General features: G+C 39.2%; 1 protein-coding gene across 1 annotated transcript in view; it reads left to right on the forward strand.

The window, feature by feature from the left end:
- Nucleotides 1-17,169, forward strand: part of SYNE2 (spectrin repeat containing nuclear envelope protein 2) — a 175,578-nt gene that overhangs the window by 23,573 nt on the left and 134,836 nt on the right. The window contains exons 17-31 of the mRNA XM_065683130.1: nt 22-195; nt 1,966-2,121; nt 2,394-2,567; nt 3,766-3,900; nt 4,059-4,214; nt 5,391-5,602; nt 5,859-5,934; nt 7,000-7,118; nt 7,684-7,807; nt 8,667-8,824; nt 9,280-9,427; nt 11,145-11,743; nt 12,608-12,787; nt 13,738-13,888; nt 16,424-16,582. Of these exons, the coding sequence (XP_065539202.1) occupies nt 22-195; nt 1,966-2,121; nt 2,394-2,567; nt 3,766-3,900; nt 4,059-4,214; nt 5,391-5,602; nt 5,859-5,934; nt 7,000-7,118; nt 7,684-7,807; nt 8,667-8,824; nt 9,280-9,427; nt 11,145-11,743; nt 12,608-12,787; nt 13,738-13,888; nt 16,424-16,582 (2,721 nt within the window). The remainder of the gene's footprint in view (nt 1-21; nt 196-1,965; nt 2,122-2,393; nt 2,568-3,765; nt 3,901-4,058; nt 4,215-5,390; nt 5,603-5,858; nt 5,935-6,999; nt 7,119-7,683; nt 7,808-8,666; nt 8,825-9,279; nt 9,428-11,144; nt 11,744-12,607; nt 12,788-13,737; nt 13,889-16,423; nt 16,583-17,169) is intronic.

The following is a 17,169-nucleotide window of genomic DNA, read 5'->3' on the forward strand; positions in this document are numbered from 1 at the left end:
TACCCTGCTCTTTGTTTATAGCTTGGTGAAGAGAGCACAGATAATGCTGAAAAGACCAGAGAACTTCCAGGGAGCTTGGAGAAAATAGAAGAGCTCCTCAGCAGGGTGGACAGCTGGACAGCAGAGACTGGGCACCTGCTTAGTGAGAACAGTCATGAGGGGCCTGTGGAGCCTGAGATGGAGGAACATTTGCAGGTGAAAATGGAAATATACTGCTTAAAATACTTGTTCGTCAGATTCTCATCTTGCAGCATGGAATTCATGGCTGGGGTAAAATAAGCCATCATCGGTGAAGTAGAAACGAATGTGGATTTTGTGCTGTAACACTGGTAAAAAATCAAAGCAGTGCTAGTGCTTTGTTGTTTTTCAGGATCACTCCCAGATGAGCTATAAATGAATCTTCCAACATCAGTGTGTCCAGGTGACAAGCAGGTGCCAATGAAATGCCATTGATGCTGCTGATCGCAGTTTGCTCTGGAGTGATATTAATTACTCCCTGCCCAGCACAACATTTGCAGCAGTCTAAAACTTTGCAGGGTGCCAAGCTAAGAATTTCCCCTTGTCATACAGTCCTTTCTAGCACCTACCCTCCAGTGCAAGGAGGGTGTTTGAGGCAACTTTCGCTGTATTGAAGGCTGTCCTGTCAAAAAATGGAATACTTGAAGTATTTTCAGGAGCATGCTGAGTAATTTGTGTATCTCAGCATATAGACAGTTGCTCTACATATTCACAGTGAGCACTGATGAGTTTCTTCCACTAGTCTCCATTGTTTTCCGTGTTTGTTGGCCAGGGATCGCTACCCACCCCCCACCCCCTGCAGATGGCAGGTGGCAGTATGTACATACAACTTGTTAGCTTCAGTACAATGTCAGATTTGTTTTCTTCACCTGCCAGTGAAGGTGAGACTGAAGAAAGATGCCAACCTTAGCACTACAGAAGGTGGAGCACTGTCTTATGTTGCGTCTTTCTATTTCTGCAGCAGGGCCAGTATAATATAACAGTAGGAAGATGACCACCAGAAGGGAGGTTTCACTGGAGCTACTCTGTTTAAGTGCTAAAATTAAGCAGAAATCTTCTTTAATACATTAAATCCACTTACAGTAACTGTGAATCAGAATTACTGTTAGTTTACTTTTGGTTTGCACCTTCTTGCACTGTGTTTAGTTGACAGAATTGAGTGTGAGCCTACAAAAGAATCTATTAATATTTTTGTAATTATGGGCATATGTTTATAAAATAAGCCTCATTTTGCAGTATAACACTAGTTTGTTAAATAACAATGAAGTAACTAAATAGAGCCTCCAAAAACGTGACTGTTATTGTATCTCTATGTCTGTGCGCAGAAGAGATCATGTCGCTTATTACCTGCGGTACAATAGGTCGAAATCCAGAATAAAGCATTGATTATCATTAGAAGAATGCTAACTGACAACTTCAAACAGGAAAATGTGTTGAATATTCATAGATCAAAACAGCTCTCAGAACGACATTTCATGATAAATATTCAAATACTGCACACGACTTTTGCATGCAAAATATTCAGCTGCTTCCTGCTTTTTAGTAGTGAATGCTGCAAGAAAATCAGAGCCTTAATAGGTGCTTACTTTTGGATGACTTCATGATCAGACAATGCATATCCAAATATGTGGTTTGTACATTCATTTGGAAAGCTATTTGGATGGGAGCACATATTTAAAAAATACTTGTAATTGGCTCTGAGACAAAGACATGAGAGAGATCACATTGACAGACTGTTTCAGCAAACAGAATCCCCTGTGGAGGGCAGCAAATGTCTTTCTCTACACAGAGATTTTGCAGTGCAATGTACTCACCACAACTGGAATTTAAGATTTTTATTTGACCAACTATTGATCATCCATGATCAAGACTGGCTTTTTCATTCAGTTCCTTTAAACAAAAAGACACAAATGCCATAGAGGCTTCTAATGTTTTTCATTCAACCAGAGCTTGGCTGCAAGGGGAGCTTCATGCCGAGAACAAGTTGTGGCAGCAGAAGAGAGATTGCAATCCCTGACGCAAAATGTTTCAAGTCAGTTGTCCCAACAGCATTCTTATGCTGGGCTGCAGGCGCGAATTAAAGAAGCCAAAGACAAAATAGAGGTACAACTTTTTTATTGTTACTGTACTTTATACACACAGACATCTTGTCTCTAATTTTAGCATTATGTGATTATGAAGACTGCTTGTCAGTCATGTAAGATAGAAAAGGCTTTATACTGTTGAAATTGGTCTCCCAGGTTCTTGCTGGGCAAAACCAAGAACATTGCAAAGATCAGTATCTCAACCAGAAAAACTTGAGTGATGTTATGAAGCAATAACTTTATGTAATTACTGACACTCAAGCGTGTTCTGAAAAGTCTCTTTCTTCCAAGGCTGTCATGGGTAACATGAACAACAGCTTGTCCAAGTCTGAGAAGAGACCCGCAGAGAAGGAGGCTTTGCTCAATTTTGAAGAATCGCAGAAAGAACTAGAGGCCTCCATTTCAAAGGCTGTGCAACTTGTCAGTCAAAATTTCAGTCCTGAAGAATCTATTTCAAGATATGAGGTGGGTTTGTTTTCCTAGATAGTTGAATCTGAGTATTTCTTAGTGCTGTTTAGTCTCTAAAAATCTAAGGTACCACAGCAAGAAAAATACCGGCTTTTTTTTTTTTTTTATGGTTATTAATGCTTTTCTCAGCTTTTTGATTTAACACTGTTAGCATGTATTATCTTTGCAGACAGTTTGGAGAGGGACTTTATGCAAGAGCATGTATTCATAAGACAAGGGGTAGTGGCTTTAAGCTGAAAGTAGTTAGATAGAGATATAGATAAGGAAGAAATTATTTACTGTGAGGGTGTTGAGACATTGGAACAGGTTGCCCAGAGAAACTTGGGCTGCCTCATCCCTGGCAGTGTTCAAGGCCAGGTTGGACAGGACTTTGGGCAACCTGGACTAGTGAAAGATGTCCCTGCCCATGGCAGGGGAGGTTGGAACAAGATGATCTTAAGGTCCTTTCCAGCCCAAACCGCAATAATTCTGTGATTCTGTGGAAATGTAGAAATGTCAGTCTGTACAGCAGTTAGTTCAGGACCCTGTCTTAAATTACTCCATCATCCCATCAGAACTCCTTATCTTCTGAACTATGGCCATTTTTATTGCTTGATTAATAATGAAGATTCCCATCAAGAATACTGTGCCTGAATTCCTGGGCAGGTTTTTAAAGTGTTATAAATACTGAATCTCTTCCTTATCCCAGTGTCAAACTAGTAAGAGTGTCCAATCTCTTAAAGGTGTTCCTTAGTGAGATATCAAAAATGGAAGTGCCCAAATTTGTGTTGCCTCATCTTGCACAGTGAGGCCTCAGCAGTTGTGCTGGGAGCAGCGCAGAGCCTCACTCCAGGCTGTCTCTAGGACCCCATTGCACTGATGCAGGCCTGTCACCCTCCCTCTGACAGGCAGAGTATGTGGCCACGTATATTCCCTAGAAATGAGGCAGAGTTCAGGGACCTTAATCTTTTTTTGGTACCGAATTTGCCTGTAACAGAGTAGCTACAAGAAAAATCACCTACTTTTCTCCAAAAAGCATACACTCATACTGCCTGCAGAATGCTCTTGTACCCACTCATGCAAGGGCCACCACAGCCCATTCATGCAATGTATGCATGTTTTACGGATGGTTTTTGTGTACTACTAGTGTAATTTTATTAGGTAAATAAGCTACATTCAGTTCTGTTTGTTTTTCATTATGATGCTTTTCTTGCAGGAATTTTATAATTCCCTGGACAATAAAGCTCTTGACAAATTTTTGAAAACAGCTGAACAACTGAAAAACATTTTATCAGATTGTGAAAAGCTGGCAGTGGAAGAAAAGAGTAAAGATGTTCGTAAAAGATGGGAGGTGAGGTAATATAGGAAGGAGGATCCACTGTTTGTTCTCATTAGGCCTGGGACCTCTGAAAAACAATTTTTTTTTTTTTGTCACAATGTGTTCTGTGATTATTTATTTACCAATAGTGTCTCACCACCTCACAGGTACAATGTGTTTGATTTTTGCAGGCAGTTCATCATGAAATGACATCCTGCCTCCAGCTCATAGTAGAAAGGGAAAAAAAGAAATTTAATGCAACTTTAAAAAAAATCAATAAGCAATTAGGCAAAGAGAAGAAACTCCTAAGTATGGATAAAACCAAGGGGCTCATCAAGGAACATGAGGTACTTGACACACTCCCTTTCTGCTCACCTACCTTTCTTTGCGAATGCTTTGTCTGTCCTTGCTCCTCTTTAGGTACATTATTGCCACATGTGTTTGTGGAACATGGCCCTTGTTCTGCCTGTTACGTAAATACATAACAAAGAGGCCACCCAAATTATTCCTTTGCCTATTTTGACTGCAGATATTTGCCTTCTTGCAGACTTTCAGAATTGTTGCATGGATGGTATCTTTTTTCCATTTCTTTTTTTGTGAGAGCCTTGAAACATTAAAACAGATCTACCTGTGCAGAGTATAAAGATAAGAATGATTACCTGTTCTGCCAGTCCCTTGATTTGTTAGAGCTGCACAGATGGTATTAGATGCCTTCAAGTGAGAGTATCTTTTGACAGTGCCATAGCTGCCCTTTACCTCTGTGTCTGTGCTATATATATATATATTAGCCACAGAGTTAGACATCAGAAGTTCATGTTTCTTTTGCCAGAGTGAGTTACAGTGAATCTTACATATTGCATAAGCAATGGGTTTCACACTTCATTGCCTCTAGTATTTTACTTCCTCTTGGTCTTTGAGATGCATTGATCTGGCCAGTTTACTACTTACAAGGGTAAGTAATTGCTCTGTTGAAGAAATTCTGGTCTTTACTGATTTCAGTGGAGTTTTAGTCTTTGCTTCTCATGGATTCCCGATCAGCAAATATTACCTATGCAAGAGTAAAGAGAAATAGGTGTTTTCAGGTGTATTCTTCTGCTCATATTTTTCTTAGATGTTTAGTATACCTTGATTTCACCATGGGAAGTATAAATACTGATGGGAGATATTTAAAATAGGTTTTCCAATTCTACTTCTGTTGTCAATGAGACATATCAGTGTGAAAACAATTTGGGACTTCTCATTATGTTACTACAATTTTAGCTACTTTAATTTCAAAATCAAACAAGAGTCAGTATAGTCTTGTGAATGCAGCTGGGGCACATGTTGCCAGAAATCCCAGTGTCATTCCTGGCTCTATTTGAAAAAGAATTGAGGGAAAATAAATGTTTCTTTCCTAGTTTGACAGCTTACGCTTTAAGTGCACTCATCCGAGAACACAATGGAAATAGAAAAAAATGTATGAGAATAATAGCATATCTGCGTGACTTAACATTGATGTTATTCTGTTGCTTTTCTTTGTTTAGGCCTTTTTTTCACATGAAGGCAGCCTGAGGGAACTTAGCAAGTCATTAGAAGACCTTAAAATATTGGGAAGACTATTAGAAGAAACTGTCCCAGGGTTACGAACGCTGACTGCCGACTGTGAACAAAAACTAGAAAAGATTCAACAAATTGTGGCAGATACTTATACGGCTCTGCTGTCTCGAGCTGGAAAAGGACAGCCATCTAAGAAAGGGTGGGTGACTCAGTGCCTGATGTACTGTAGCTTCACTGAAGTCAGATATATGGATAGATTTTATGATACTGTAAATGTACATTACTGTGGACAACTGTACATTTAAACATTTGGTATTAAGCTTCATAAACTAGCAAGTACAATATATGAGTACCTTTCATCACAGATGCACTGTTTTTTAATCATTAGATAGGATTTCTTTTTCCCCTTGTATTTCATGTTTTGTTCTTCAGCTGAAATTTCTTTTAAACCATAGGAGCTCCATTATTGCTTCTGAGAATGGAGAAAAACCCAGTTCTTCTCAACAAATAGATACTGTTTCAGTACAGGAGGTAAGAAGTCTGTACTTACTGTAGAAAACAGTGCTCTGCCTAGGGGAGATCATTGCCAAAAGGAAAACTGATTATTTCTCTTGCTATTTTTATTGTGGAAGGACCTCAGGCCTCTGGTCAGATGTCAAAAACCCATTGTGCTTGGGAATGTAGACTGAGTAAATACTAAAAAGTAACATGCAAGGAACAGAACTAGGCATCTGAGGAGATGTCTCCAACTTTGCATTTTATTTTTCTAAAGGGTGGTTTTCAGCTGCAAGAATCATATGTGAAGCTGTTTTCAAGTGCAAATCCTCCATAGTGTCCAAGTAATCTGATTAATTTTCAGAGGACAGAGAGATTAAAAATAGTGAGGAGTTGGAGGTATTTGCCTTAGAAAAATACAGGGAGAAACAGAACACGTGTATTTTCTTAGAAATAACTTCAAGGAGACAATATGCTGCACTTTGTGATTTGGATGCCACAGAAGACGTCTCATTTAGGGTAAACATTAATGTAAGTAAGGCTGAAGACAGCTCATCAGACAGCCTCCTGAATGGTGATTTATAGGAAGAGACCCAATGCATTTACATGAAGTTTGAAGATATGTAGGAATTGGCTATTTAGAAGGAACATCTCTTGTAAGGCTGCTAATATTGTCCCTAATACAGTGATGAAATCTGTTCTGGGTAATCAAAAGTATGAATTGTATCAAACTGAGTAGTAGAAAGTATTCTGGAATACAGGCAGGAGATATGCAAAAGCATTTCGTGTAAGCAGCCTGACAAAAGCTGCAGAAGACAGTTGTGGTTTGCCCATGGATGTCCATGGAACCGCAGCAAAAACTTTCACAAGGGGATTGTGCATGCCAAGGACCCACTATCTGTGGAAGGAATGAATGACCTGGCTGCAAGTGTTCAAAAATTTGCTCTTTTGGTTCATGATAGAGTTTAAAAACAACTTGTATTCATTAATGGTATCTCTCATCTCCTGCGGGACACTTGAGCAATTGGTCTTCTGTGTTTGTTGGTCTTCACTATTGACACATGATGCAGAGGTCACTGTCACCTTTTTATTTTTATGTAGTCCTCAAGACCTGTTGCAGATACAGTTTTGGAACCAGATGTGAAACATCACAATGGAGAAAGCTGTGGAAAGAAATTTGAGGAAGACAGTGATTTGTCCGTATCAGCTTTATTAGAGAGGTATTTTTTTAAAGGATAAAATGCATGTATATTAAAAGATGATACTATGCTAGACATTCATAAATCAACTGAATGTAATAAACATAGAGTGCACTTTTGCTATGCAGAACTCTGTTCAATAGTTTACTGACTGTTGCTCTGTAATTGATAAGAAAGCACTAGAGTAGCTACATGCTTCAACCATTAGGATTTTTGAGCAAGAACACTTAAAGTTGCAAAACTTCTTCTGCTCTTTTCTTGGGCCATAAAAAAATTTACCTGCCCTACTAATAACTTCAAATATTGCAAAATTTTAAAGAACTGTCATTTTTGCATTCATAAATCTGAATGTAGAGTGTGCAAGCAGGCATTCATGCTTGAAAATTAGCCAGATGAGCAATTTCTCAGCTGTTTGATATGCTTCTCATCTATGCCCATTCATTTGGAATTTAGGTAAAAATATGCATTTGCAATAGACTGTACCTATTTTATATGGTAATCTATTGGTCAGCAAGTCCCATACCCTGCCATGTTCCATGAAATTACACGTAACATTTTTTCTGCAAGTGACTGCTTCTTTCTTTAGCTATAATACACAGATAAGGAACATGGAGGAACTTTTACGAATCAGCAGAGATAAAGTAGCATCTGGCTTTACTGATGAAATAAAAGGCACTTCATGCCTTCAGAATAAGCTGATGGAGCTACAGGTAAGTATTTGTCTTTCACAAATATACTTGGTGCCTAAATTGCTATTTTCTCAACTCTCCATTATGTGTGTTGAGGAAGAAGGAGCATCCTTACAACCAGGTTTATTAGAAGTAGAGGGGAAATCAGAGGTTTAGCATTCAGCAGAACTGCATTCCTACTTAGCAATGGAGTTTTAAGAGTGTTGCTGGAAGAAGAAATTGGGGTATCTCAGTTTGTGATCTGCAGGCTGAAGTAGGTCTAATGCAAAAAATAACTACAGAAAGCAGCTTTTTTTTCCAGCAGGAGTAGTAAGTGATGGACCATGGTCAGGGCTGGAGGAGTCATCACTGAACCATCAAATGGCTGTGGTTTATATGCAGAATGAAACTGTTCCAGAATTTATAGCTTGATTATGTTTGTGCGAACCTTAAGGGGATGATAAAAGGCCTGCAACTGATGTTGAGAAATTTATTACTGCAATTTTTCAAGTCTTTCTTTGAAAAGAATACAAAGCTCATCTAGCATCTCAGAATTTTGTTCAGTTCTACATTTGTTTTTTGTTCTTTCGAGCAGAGCTAAGTTGAGGCATTTTCCATTCATTCTTGTAGTAAAAATGGTTGAGCCATATTTATTGAACCTTCTCTAAAATGTAGACAAGGTATATGTCTGACTTGGGAATTTTCATCATAACAAGTTGGGAGGGATTTGCATGTAGCTAAAAATAGAGTCTTAATGAAGAAGAAAGCAATAGATAACTCTTACTTTTGGGTGATGTTTTCACTTTTTCTGTAGACTCTTGTGACTGTAATTTTATGATCTGCCCGATCCATTGAGAAATACATTAGGATATTAACGCAGGTAACGCTGCATATCTTTCAGGTGATAGAGAGTGAAACCAGTTCTGGGTGGACACAATTGGAAAACATCTCATCTACCTTAGAAAATCTTGTGGTTGAAGCACAGCAGGCTGCTATCTCTGAGACAAGAGGCAAGCTGAAAGGAGAATGGAAAGAGCTTCAAGATATTATAAGTACCAGGTATAGAATAACATTTCATAATATTAGCTAAGGAACAGTTCATTGTAGCTAATTTGTGTATTGTGAACGGAATAGCGCGCATTACAGAAAATACCTGCGCATTTTTAACCTTTAAAAAAAGTAATTAATATGATTAAGCTTTTCTTAATTATCCTTGCTTCATATACACACCGTAGATAGGGCGAATCTCTCCAATAAGCATAGGGCCAGATCTTTGTAACATGCCTGTGCAGTATTCCCATGTTTACTGTTAGTTCCTTCAACCTTTCGGCTAAATTCACTGGGATTCACACTGCTTTTCTTATAAATCAATAAAAAAAAGTCCTTTGACCTCAGGAGGATGAGGATCAGATCTGTCAGTCAGTTACATTATCTTTGTGGCTTTTTGTGCTGTAAAATGTTGTGTGTCTCTTCTTGCTTGTTTTCACAGTTCATGTTTGTTGCCTTTCTTGTAGAACAAACTCATTAAGGACTGCATTGGAAATTGTTTTGCCAATAGAAAATGAATCCATTCTTCTATGTGAATTAGATCAGCGCCTGAAAAGAAAGGACATCCAGCAGTTTAATCTGATGAATAGTGATCTTGCATATAGGGAACTAAAGGTAAGGGAAAATGCAGAGACCACACGTTAACCAGAATATTTTTTAATATGTCTAGTCACTGGGGAACTTCATGGGATTTTCATTCAGGAGTTTGGGACCACTTCCTGAATCTTCTAAAGACTGTAACAGCATTTTACTTCCTCTCCTTTAAATGTCATTGTTCCTGTAGAGTCAGACAAGGACTGTATTTTTGACAAGGACTTGTATTTTGACAAGTCAGACAAGGTTACACTGTAAAAAACATGGTCGTGAGCATTTCATCTTAGCTTACTTTCCTTTGATCCAGATTTACAGTCTTCCCTCCTGGCTTTTGTATCACTTATTTGAGTTATTTACATAATGTGGTGGTAATCTGTGAACCACGCTAAGATGCCTGTGTCATATCTGCTGAGGTGTCTGAGCAAACCTCAGGATGCTTTTGGAAGCTCTGCATGTATGCAGAAACTTATTCACCTGCTATCAGTATCTTATGCTTAGGCTCTGCTCTATTACACAGGGTGAATATTCATAGAACCATAGAATGGTTTGGGTTGGAAGGGACCTTAAGATCATTTAGTGCCAACCTCCCTGCCATGGGCAGGGGCATCTCACTCTAGACCATGCTGCCCAAGGCTCTGTCCAACCTGGCCTTGAACACCTCCAGGGATGGAGCATTCACAACTTCGTTAGGCAACCTGTGCCAGTGCCTCACCACCCTCACAGTAAAGAACTTCTTCCTTATATCTAACCTGAACTTCTGCTGTTTAAGTTTAAACCTATTATCCCTTGTCCTGTTGCTACAGTCCCTGATGAAGAGTCCCTCTCTAGCATCCCTAAAGGCCCCATCAGATACTGGAAGGCTGCTATGAGGTCTCCACACAGCTGTCTTTTCCAGGCTGAGCAGCCCCTGTCTTTGTTTTCACAGTCCTCACTCTCATAGACTTATCAAGCCAAACTCCTTTAGTCTTTTTCTGCATAAGAGACTGTTTTTCCAGGTGTCTCTTTCAAATTTCTTAGTTTTACTTCATATGTGAGGTGCTCCAGCTGTCCAGAACTGCAAGTTTGCATTTGTCTGCCCTTGGCTCTCAAGCAAAGTATGGTTTAGGTGTCTCAAGCTGTAGGGCAGTGAGCATGTGGACTCTCTGTCTGAGATAACTCTTTCTGGCTGGAAGGACCCTGATTTTTTTTTCCCAGCTCTTAGCACTTTTGGAGTTTCATGACACTGACACACTGCTGTTTGTCTGAGGGCTGCAAGCAGGTAGAATGCAGACTTCACCAAGAGATTTATAAATGCATGTAAGTCTCAAAAAGTATAGCACAAAGAAATTAAAAGATGGCAGAGTAACATCTATGTGCCTGCCTGTACTCTGAGTGATCTCCCACTGCAAGAGCCTGCTGGTTTCAGTCCCAGGACTCGTCATCTTTCTCTCCTTTTTGACTGATTGCTGGAAAGAGGCTTGGGGTTTCTGTTGTACTGACCAAATTCTCTGTGTGTGGTGATTTAGCTGTTTCTGCCTTCCCTCCACTGGAATGTAGATTAGGAAAAAAGGGGTTTTCTTTCTTCACAGCCCTTAAAAAAATTAATATAAATAAATAATAAATAAAATAATCACCACCCTAATAATGTAAGTTTAGTACTTATTTTATTGCTAGTATCATTTATTTTTCAGTCATAAGTTCAGCTTTAATGCAGGATACAGGTTTTCCTTCACTTGCTAACACTGTCATTCAATTTTAGGAACTGCAGAGATCCATATTAAATCAGATTGAAGTGTGCAAGCAATTGGAACACCTTGATAGTTCAGCAAGAGATGAGTTTAATCCAATAGATCTGCAAGCTGCAAGTAAAATTATGATTTACTATCAAAATCAGTTTGAAGAAATGAGCCATAAAATGCAGATCCGTGAGACAGTCCTTAAAGATCTGGAAATCTTCATGGCCTCATTGAGGAATATTCAGTCTTCCATAAAATGCCTCACAGATCCCCCAGGTGAGCCTGAAATACATGGAAAAGCATTGAGAGAGGCTGCACAAGAAGTTTCTCGTATGGCAGAAGAGGCCAAATGTTTGGATGAACGCTTGAAAACAGTTGATATCTCTTTGGAAGATTCTGAATGTGGGAGAAAGACTTGCTGTGAAAACCTTGTTCTGACTTTATCTGAAGAGCTAAATGTGACTTATGATCCCTCAACGAAGCAGGTGCTTACAGACAAAAAAGACTTATACAAGACTTTTTCCGCAAAAAACAGTGAACTCCTTAAAAGCATTCAGGATCTACGTGACAGAATTAACAAAGTAGGCTTGAAGGATCCAACAGTTCCAGCTATTCAACAAAGGTGAATTTGTTTTTAAAGCTCTTTCACTTTCATAATTTCAGTGAACTCAGAGGGCCTGTGACACCTTCACTGAAATCTGAATGTGTGGTGAAGTATCTGTGGAGCTTTGGAAGAAGCAGTGAACTTACATTTTATTTGTTTTGCCACAGCCTAAATAAGGAAGCCTTCTCCATGTTTTTTTTCAAACTCCTATGTATGTGTTTGTTTGAAGCAGCATTAATGAAGAAAAAAATAGGAGGAGGTTGGTTGTGATCTTAATTTTGCGTGAGAAAACTGTCAAACAGGGAGATGGGTCTTCTTGCTGAGCATTAATGCACGTGGTCTGATGAAACTTCACCTTCTGTTACTTTACCACAACCTGAGAAAGCAATAACATGATCTGTGTGTCTCAGATCATGTTATTGGCTGTCAGAGGAGCTTTGTGCAGCCTTGCAAAGGATGGATAAACAACTTAGTACTGTTTATGGGAAGGAAAAAAGCGAGGGGAGAGGGGATGATAAGATGTGACCATTTTTAAGTTGTGAAATCCCAGACTATGGTATAGCTTCCTTTCTTAGACCGTATTTTAAGATAGCCAGAATGTGCTTACCTTTTAATACAAAAGAATTCGCTACCTTCATACAGACCCTGTTGGTCTCTAGGATTTTTGATTATTTTCTCAAAGGGCTTAGGTCAGTATAACTTATCTGAAGGACCGTGTCAAATTACTTCAGAAACTGAAGATCAGATAAGACTTTCTATGATGTCATTCAATATAGTATGTCAAGCTCAAGATGAATTTCTTAGGAACTCTATAATTACATTGGGGAAAAATCAGAGACTTACTGTAATATCAAGCTGTATTTCATTTTTTTCCTAATGAAGGGTAAAATCATTAACAGAATTGGAAAAAGAATTGGATTGTGCTGCCGTTGAAATGAAGCCTATGCAAGAAATTGCTAATAAGCTCCTACAGATCAAAGAGGAAAAAGCAGAGGAAGCAAATGAACAGTGCAGAGTTACAGAGAGATTATGGGAGGATACAAAATTCTTGCTTGCTGAATGGTAAGGAGAAAGGCTACATCTTAAAGTAGTATTGTACAAGTAAGAAGTTTGCTTGTAAGATGAAACAGCAATAAAGCCTTAGACCATACTTTAAAGTAAATGAAATACTGATACAGTGCTCCTGAATCTTACATATTTTTAAGACATCACAGTCTCATCATGTAGCAGGTATGTAGTGGCATGTTGGACTTAGTTGGTACCCAAAATAAGAACCTGGCTGTTGCTGGGAATGATGTGCTTTCTGTATTTGCTGTGAATTTCATGCCAGTACATTCAAAAAGAACAGTCAAACTGAAGCAAATGAAAGAAGACAGCTGGAAAAACAGTCTCTTATTCAGGAAATGACTAAAGGAGCTTGCTTTGATAAGTCTGTGAGAGTGAGGACTGGGAAAGGCTATGATTGATCACCCAGAGCATCTATCCTTCTCTTATGGTTTTTAAAGGTGCCTGGAGACTTTGTGTGGACTGGCACAGTTCTGCTAATCCTCATGGCTTGCACAGGTGTCAGTAGGAATAATCTGTTTTCATATCCCACTGAAGGCTGGGCTGAGGTGGCATTTCCCACTGCCCAACACCCAAGCCGTTGTGATATACGCTGCATGTTTTATTCCAGTTTACTGGTGGCTGAGCACACCTTTCAGGTGGAGAGTATCATACAGACAGAACTGCTCAATTCACATCACAATTAAATGTAAATCAGAAGCATCCACTGGTGAAGGAAACTTCTGATTGCAAAACCTGTCCAAACACCACACCACATGTCACACAGTATCGCAGGGTTTATGATTGGTACAGTTTATCTCCCTTTTCTCTCTTCCAGATATAGTAATACAAAATCCCCACGTTTGAATATAGAAGAAGGAAACTAACAAGAGGTTGAGGCTGCTGTTTTATGCTTAGGCCTTAAATAATGCATATCTCTTTTTTTTTTTTTTTTTTTTTTTTACTAGCCAGGAGCAGTGTGCAAGGGCTCTGGAGCTCCTGAAGCAATATCAAAGCTGCAAAACTAGTCTGACCAGCATCATCCAGAAACAGGAGATTGTGCTTTCCCAGCAAACTTCTTACATGGGGAAGGAGAATTTGAACAGACTAATAACAAAGGTGAGTTACAAGAACTACTGAAAAGGAAACCAAAAGCCTTTCCTGTGAGTGTTTATATGTAAGTTTCCCCTTGAACACTCAGCTTTGAAGGTGTATGTTAAGACCTTGCTTCCACTTTGGCTTCCAAAACAGATATAGAGCCTATACCCTGGTTTTGTTTTAAGTTGATGTCTAGTGAATCTATGTCTTCTTGTTTCATAGATTCAGAGGGATTAAAAACCAACCAACCAACCAATCAAACACAAAACAAAATAAGAACCCAAAACAAACACAAAAACTCAACAACATGGGAAAACTATGATCTAGTATGAAAATAAGACAAAATCCTGTCCTACCAAAACTACATGTTGAAATCAGCCATTTTCACCCATACCCTTTAGAATATTTATTTTCTGCCAAGTTAAAGAGCTTATAGTGGTCAGTTTGTAACTATACAAAATTGGTGAATTAATTTGTTGCTAAGAAGATGCTTTAAAATGTTGTACCACCAAAAGCTAAAATAATAGGTAATGCAGCTCCTTGTGGCTGCTTGTTTCTCTGCCATCACTGTAGCTTATAACCAAGAATTTAGACCTGTATTCTCTCCTTGCTCATGTTGCTGGGTCCCAGGCAGGGCTGTGGGTTTTGTCTGCACTGTCCAGTGCTGTGCAGAGATCTTCAAGCAAGCTGGATCAGGAACAGTAGCAGTAAGGTTATGTCAGCATGGCACATCTGCTCAGAGACTGGGCTATGACAGATCTATCCTGCTTCCCAGGCTGGAGCTTGTGTACCTCACTGTATGTCATTGCCACCAGAGACAGCCTGGAGTTTGCTGGCGTGGTGCTGCCTTAGGATGTGGATTAGGAGGCCAAAATGGTTTTGAGTGATTTTACAGTGTTTCCTTGAGCTGCTTACACTTGCAGCGTGATTCTCTGCCATCACGCTGGCTTTGCTGACCAAAATTTGTTGTGGTTAGAAGCCGTAACAACATAGTTCAGTATTTCTCCTCTCACTTGTCTTAGGTCACAAACCTTCTTGGAAGACAGACCTTCTGTATAATAGCCTTGGCCTCTGTAATTAGCATTTGCTCCATGCTGTCTTTGATAGGAGTTAGACATTTGAGTAGCTTTTACATTAGCTGAGGAGACTGAATGAGCAGGTGTTGCTGGACACCCCGTCAATTTAAAGTTTACCACCTTTTCAGGCAAAAATTGGACAGCCAGCTACATTCTTCTTAGCTAAGTGAATACAATCATTGGATATAATTGTCCGTGGCTAATGGATTACTGAACAGCAGCATGTCCATTGTGACCATTTTAGTGTACAGGTTTCACATTTCCTGAATGGGTTATATAGCTGACTGTTCAGATCTGATTTTTAGGCTTTCTGGTGAAGCATCACCCATATGAGCACTTGCTCTCAGACAGTGCCTGGGATGGTTAAATTCAAGAAGGAATGTAAGGTTTCTTCCTCCAGGCTTTGGGATGGTGTCTCTGTGTGCCATGCTGTGTTTAGGTGAGACGGAACAAGACTCTGGCATCTCGTATCACTCAGGCGTATCACATCGTTTCACCAGTGAGACTTCTGGTGTGTCATATCACTCAGGCTCCTGCTGCAGGGGATATTGCCTGCGTACCCTGGTCCCTGCTTATATGGAGACCCCTCTCTCTGGTAGCAGCCCTTCATCCTCACCCTCAGTTTTGCTATTGCCACTCTCAGAACTGTGGTCTACAATAGCTGTGGCACAGTACAGGCATGTCCTTGAGGACTGGTAATTTTTTTATTTAAATAGTAGCAGAAAAGCTCCTCTACTTTTTGATTTGTGAGTGCTGCTCCGCTTATCACAGTGGCTGTAACCGGCTTGTCTCCGGGAAATGACAGCTTTTAATATCAAGTTGTCTAACACTAGAGGTCAGTGTTTCTTTTTTAGCGGGCCTCCATGTTGTTTGTAAACACTAGCGTTACAATTAAGCACAAAGAAGCAGTCTAGTGTTTAGATAGAAAGTAGGAAAAAGGTGCATAACAGTTTCTGGCAATGGCATATTTGACAGTACTGTATTTAAGCAGGATTTAAGCTTTTATAAAAAAGCAGTTAAAAAACTAGGGATCAGAATGCCAGGTTATATTTTTTTATTAGTTGTAATAGTATCTAAGATGATTTTTATATTGTGCATTGTTTATTTCTGTAATTGAGGTTCTGTGTATGGATGTGCAGTCCCCTTGGATCTTTCAATTGCAAATTTTAAAGCAAACCATAGTTTGGCTCTCTTAGTCAGAAACATATTCTCCACAGTTCCCACTCAGCTGCTTTGTAACCAATAACAGAATAATACAGATTTCTAACAAAGAAATGTGCCTATCAGCATGACAGGGATATAACAACGCAGGATGCATTCTTAGTCTTGTCATATATGAAATTCCTGATATAAAAAACAGATTATTTTTTGTAAGGCTGTTTTTTCTCTATACTGAACAGTACATCATTTAAAAATATTTTGCTGAATAAACAGTCATAAGTAAACATGTTCATAAGTATCCATTTGACATTTTTCACAGATTGAAGAGGCAAAAGAGGAATTTAATGATCATGCTGAAGATGTAGACAAAATAAATCAGATCTGCAAAAATCTTCAATTCCAGCTCAATAAAATGAGAAGCTTTGAGGAGCCTCCGTTTGAGAATGAGGCTAACGTTATTGTGGACAGATGGCTGGATGTATGTAAAAAGTAAATTATCAGGGTGGTCTTATCTCTTATGCATTATAGTAATTGATTCTGACATGTGTGTAATATTTGCAATAAATTAAGTGCAGAGATTCTTAAGGGATAAATCCAAGTGTTTACCAGAGCAGAGCTTGTTGAGCGGCTATTGGCGTAATGTTTGTCATCTCTCAGGTAGTTTATATCATGGGTACTCCTAGACGGTAAATAAATCTAGGAAAGGCAGAAAGGGAATATTTGTGCTTTCTGCATGAATCTGTAAGCTTCCGTAGCAACTTCTGTGGATTTAGACTTTGGAGACAATCTGGAGAATTACAGTGCTGGTGCTTTTGGTGAGAAATGTTTGCCCCTGTCAATCTAAGCAGTGCATCAATACTGAGATTAGATGGTATTTACTGAGAGTAGATAAACATTAATGAGCAAGGCTCCTTCCTAAACCTGCCCTAAAACTGGCAAGCTGCTGTTGTGATTGGTATGTTTGGTGACATGTGTGGCAGGGATTTAAATATCTTCTCCATGACCAGTTCACTGTGAAGGCATGAGATTTTTTTTTTCCCTTGCTGCACTTGTTTTTGTGAGTGG

The sequence above is a fragment of the Lathamus discolor genome, chromosome 6, assembly GCF_037157495.1.
Source record: "Lathamus discolor isolate bLatDis1 chromosome 6, bLatDis1.hap1, whole genome shotgun sequence".
Classification (NCBI taxonomy): Eukaryota; Metazoa; Chordata; class Aves; order Psittaciformes; family Psittacidae; genus Lathamus; species Lathamus discolor.